Source organism: Manacus vitellinus, unplaced genomic scaffold, assembly GCF_001715985.3.
Source record: "Manacus vitellinus isolate BGI_N305 unplaced genomic scaffold, ASM171598v3 scaffold_24_pilon, whole genome shotgun sequence".
NCBI classification, from domain to species: Eukaryota; Metazoa; Chordata; class Aves; order Passeriformes; family Pipridae; genus Manacus; species Manacus vitellinus.
The window spans coordinates 12,504,740-12,507,803 of record NW_021939798.1 but is presented as its reverse complement, the minus strand read 5'-3'; the positions used below and the strand labels follow the sequence as shown (position 1 = coordinate 12,507,803).

At 52.1% G+C, this 3,064-nt stretch overlaps 1 protein-coding gene across 1 annotated transcript; it reads left to right on the top strand.

Annotated features, from left to right (window-relative positions):
• The first annotated feature begins 172 nt into the window (after positions 1 to 172).
• Positions 173 to 3,058, top strand: SIRT7 (sirtuin 7). Its single transcript, XM_029960031.1, has 6 exons — positions 173 to 515; positions 1,400 to 1,470; positions 1,563 to 1,635; positions 2,068 to 2,166; positions 2,604 to 2,840; positions 2,926 to 3,058. Exons 3-6 carry the CDS (start codon positions 1,603 to 1,605, stop codon positions 3,001 to 3,003), a joined length of 447 nt encoding a protein of 148 aa, XP_029815891.1. The 5' UTR covers positions 173 to 515; positions 1,400 to 1,470; positions 1,563 to 1,602; the 3' UTR covers positions 3,004 to 3,058.
• Positions 3,059 to 3,064: the final 6 nt, after the last annotated feature.

The following is a 3,064-nucleotide window of genomic DNA, read 5'->3' as shown; positions in this document are numbered from 1 at the left end:
GGGCGGGACGGCAGCCGCCAGGCTGGCCATTGCGGGGGAACTCTGCAGCCGCAGCGGGCCTTGGTGAACAACGGCCGTGCCCCGCTACCGGGAACGCGGCTGCCCTCCCGGGGCTGCCCTGCTTTTGTCTCCGGTGAGCCGTAGTCTAGCGACTGCCAGGAGTGTGGCTGTGTGGGCACGTGTCCCGGGAGGGTGGGCCAGCAGGTCCTGCTCTCCAGGAGGCTTTTTCCCGTGATCCTCCATGAAAAGCACCCATATCCTTTTCAGTTGGACACCACTGCTGATCATATTTTGTTGCTCTTCCTGGGCCAAGCCCATCTTCAAACGTCCAGGGATATCCCTGTTCCCTCTGCCTCAGTGGTGCAGTGTATCTCCAAACCATGTGAACCTGCTGAGGTGTGTTTTTTCAGGTGTGTGATGAACCAGAGGAGCTGAGGAGAAAGGCAGCTGAGCTGGCGGCAGCTGTGCGGAGCGCCAGGCACCTCGTCATCTACACGGGTGCCGGGATCAGCACGGTGGGTTTTCGGGGGAGCAGCCGGAGCCCCTTTGGGGGGAGGGTGTTGTCTGGACTGTTCTGTGGTTCCTGAATGGTCATTGAGCGGATGTTTGTGATGAGTCCAGGATGCTGCGTGAGTCTGTGGCCAGCACAGTGCCTAGGCTGCATCCTGGTCATTCCTGCTGTCCAGGAGATCCCACTGTGTGCAGTACATGTGGCCTGAGCAAGAGGACACTGGTCGTGCCTCACTTGAGTCCCTTCAGTGACTTTTGGTGTAAAACCTCCAGCCGGTTAGCTCAGGAACATCGTGTGTTATCAGACATGCAGGGACAGCTGGGGGGTTGGAATTTGCAAACAGCAATTTGAGAATTGTTTGGTTTCAGTGGCCCAGGGGAAAGCAGAAGTTTGGTTCTGCCTCTTCTAATGTGACAGCTGTCACCTTTGTGTGAGCTGTGAAACTCCAGTCTCTGCTGACTCAGAGAGTGGCTCAGGGCAGGGGCTGAGTGCTCGTGTCACCCACACATTTGCTAGAGATGCTGAGTGTGCAGTACCAGAAACCAGAGTCTGGAGAAAATAAGAAAAGGCTTAAGAATGGAGTTCTTTGCAGGGAAATGGGAAGTACCAAGGGTGAAAAAGAGCTCTGGAGGGATTCCATAATGGTAACATTGGAGAAAATAAATGCTGGAGGTGCAAATGAGAGTTGTAAGATAGAAGAGAGAGAGAAAACACATGAAAAAGTTTTCCTGTGATTAGGGAACCACTGTGATGGAAAACTTGGAATTAATGAAAAAGCAGCCATAGATAAGGTGTCTGTGGTTGTCCCGGGGGGGGCAGGTTGGTTGTGTTTGTGTACAAGAGCTGTGACCCCCCCCCATCAGGCCTTGTTTTCTCTCCTGGTGACAGGCAGCTTCGATCCCAGACTACAGAGGCCCCAATGGCATTTGGACACTGCTGCAGAAGGGCAGGAGCATTAGGTGAGGAGCCGTGTGGCAGAAAACTGATACTGGAAGAGGTTAATGGCAATTCTAACTCTTTTTTTTTTTTTTCCCCCCTTGCTCCTTGTCAGGGCTGCAGACCTGAGTGAGGCAGAGCCCACGCTCACCCATATGAGCATTGCCTGCCTGCACAAGCACAACCTGGTAAGATATTTTTTCCTCACCTCACTCATGCCTAAGAATGATAAAGCAGGGAAGAAAAATCTTTTCAGGAGATTGCCCGACTATGGTTTTGACTCAAGTGGCTGCACATCCATGTAGGAAAATGTGTCTGAGTCTTCCTTAGTGAGCTCCAGGCTGCAGCTCTGGCAGTTTTTCCCCTGGTGCCTTTTCTTTAACATGTTGTATTTGTACCTGGTGAAGCTGGTCTGGCCGCAAACCAGCCAGCCCTAGAAAAGCTCTGTTTAGCAGAAGGAAGCTTTCCACTTAGCTTTCACAAAGGTCTGTTCTCCACTCTCTTACCCTGTGGGTCCCGCTCTGATGTACAGGCTGTTGGTGTGATTTGGGACAGCACATCACCTGCTTAGAGTGACACCTGTGGGGTCTGTGTGAGCTCAGCATTTTGTTCTCTTCAAGGTGCAGCATGTGGTGTCTCAGAACTGTGACGGGCTGCACCTGCGGAGCGGGTTACCCCGAGCTGCAATATCTGAGCTTCATGGGAACATGTACATAGAGGTGAGTGGCCAGAGCAGGACAAAGTCACTGTTCAGTGGCCTCACAAGAAGAGGATGTAAACTCTTGATTTGTCATTATCTCAGGAGGAATTAGTACAAGGGCTTGGCTTCTGCACAGTTCCCATCTTCAGGCCATCACTTTGGGGTGAACTAGTTAGCAAGCACCAAACCCATTTCTGTAGCTCTTTCACTGTACTCACTGGAGCCTTCTGACTCCTCTTCCTCAGCCCTTCTCAGCACATAGCCAAAGGCTGCCTGCAGCTCCACGTGCTAGTTGAGGTTTTCCAAGTTAGCATCTGATCTCTGATGATCCCATCTATAGCTTCCAGTACACTGTCCCCAAAAGTGCTTTTTGTCCGAGAGAAGTGGCTGGCTCCTGGCCTCTCATTGGAGGGATGCTGATGATGTGATGGGTTTTCTGCTTTCGTCCTGCACCAGGTCTGCACTTCCTGTACACCCAACAGAGAGTACGTGCGAGTGTTCGATGTGACGGAGCGCACAGCCCTGCACAGACATCACACGGGCAGGATGTGCCACAAGTGTGGGGCACAGTTGAGAGATACAATCGTCCACTTTGGGGAGAAGGGGACATTGAGACAGCCCCTGAACTGGGAAGCAGCAACAGAAGCTGCAAGCAAAGCAGATGTGATTCTTTGTCTGGGTTCCAGCTTAAAGGTAACTTTAGACACTCGGTGAAGATTGTTAGCAGCATTCCCTCTTGGTGATACACCTTGGTGCTCAGCGGTTTCCTCCCAAACAGACAACTGTAAACTCTGGTGTCAGGATTCGCCCACCATCTGTGATAGTCTCTCTTCCTCCCTCTTTCCCCTCCTGGTAATACATTCCTTTTCCTCTCGCTGATACGGTTCACAGTGGCGTGTGCCCGTGGCTGTGCTGAT

What these genes read in the sequence shown, in the direction of transcription:
- SIRT7 (XM_029960031.1), top strand. Translation starts at nt 1,603, where the DNA reads ATGAGCATTGCCTGCCTGCACAAGCACAACCTG. An exon ending in ATGGGAACATGTACATAGAG is followed by an intron (nt 2,167 to 2,603) that starts GTGAGTGGCCAG and finishes GTCCTGCACCAG; the next exon opens with GTCTGCACTTCCTGTACACC. An exon ending in GTCTGGGTTCCAGCTTAAAG is followed by an intron (nt 2,841 to 2,925) that starts GTAACTTTAGAC and finishes CCTCCCAAACAG; the next exon opens with ACAACTGTAAACTCTGGTGT.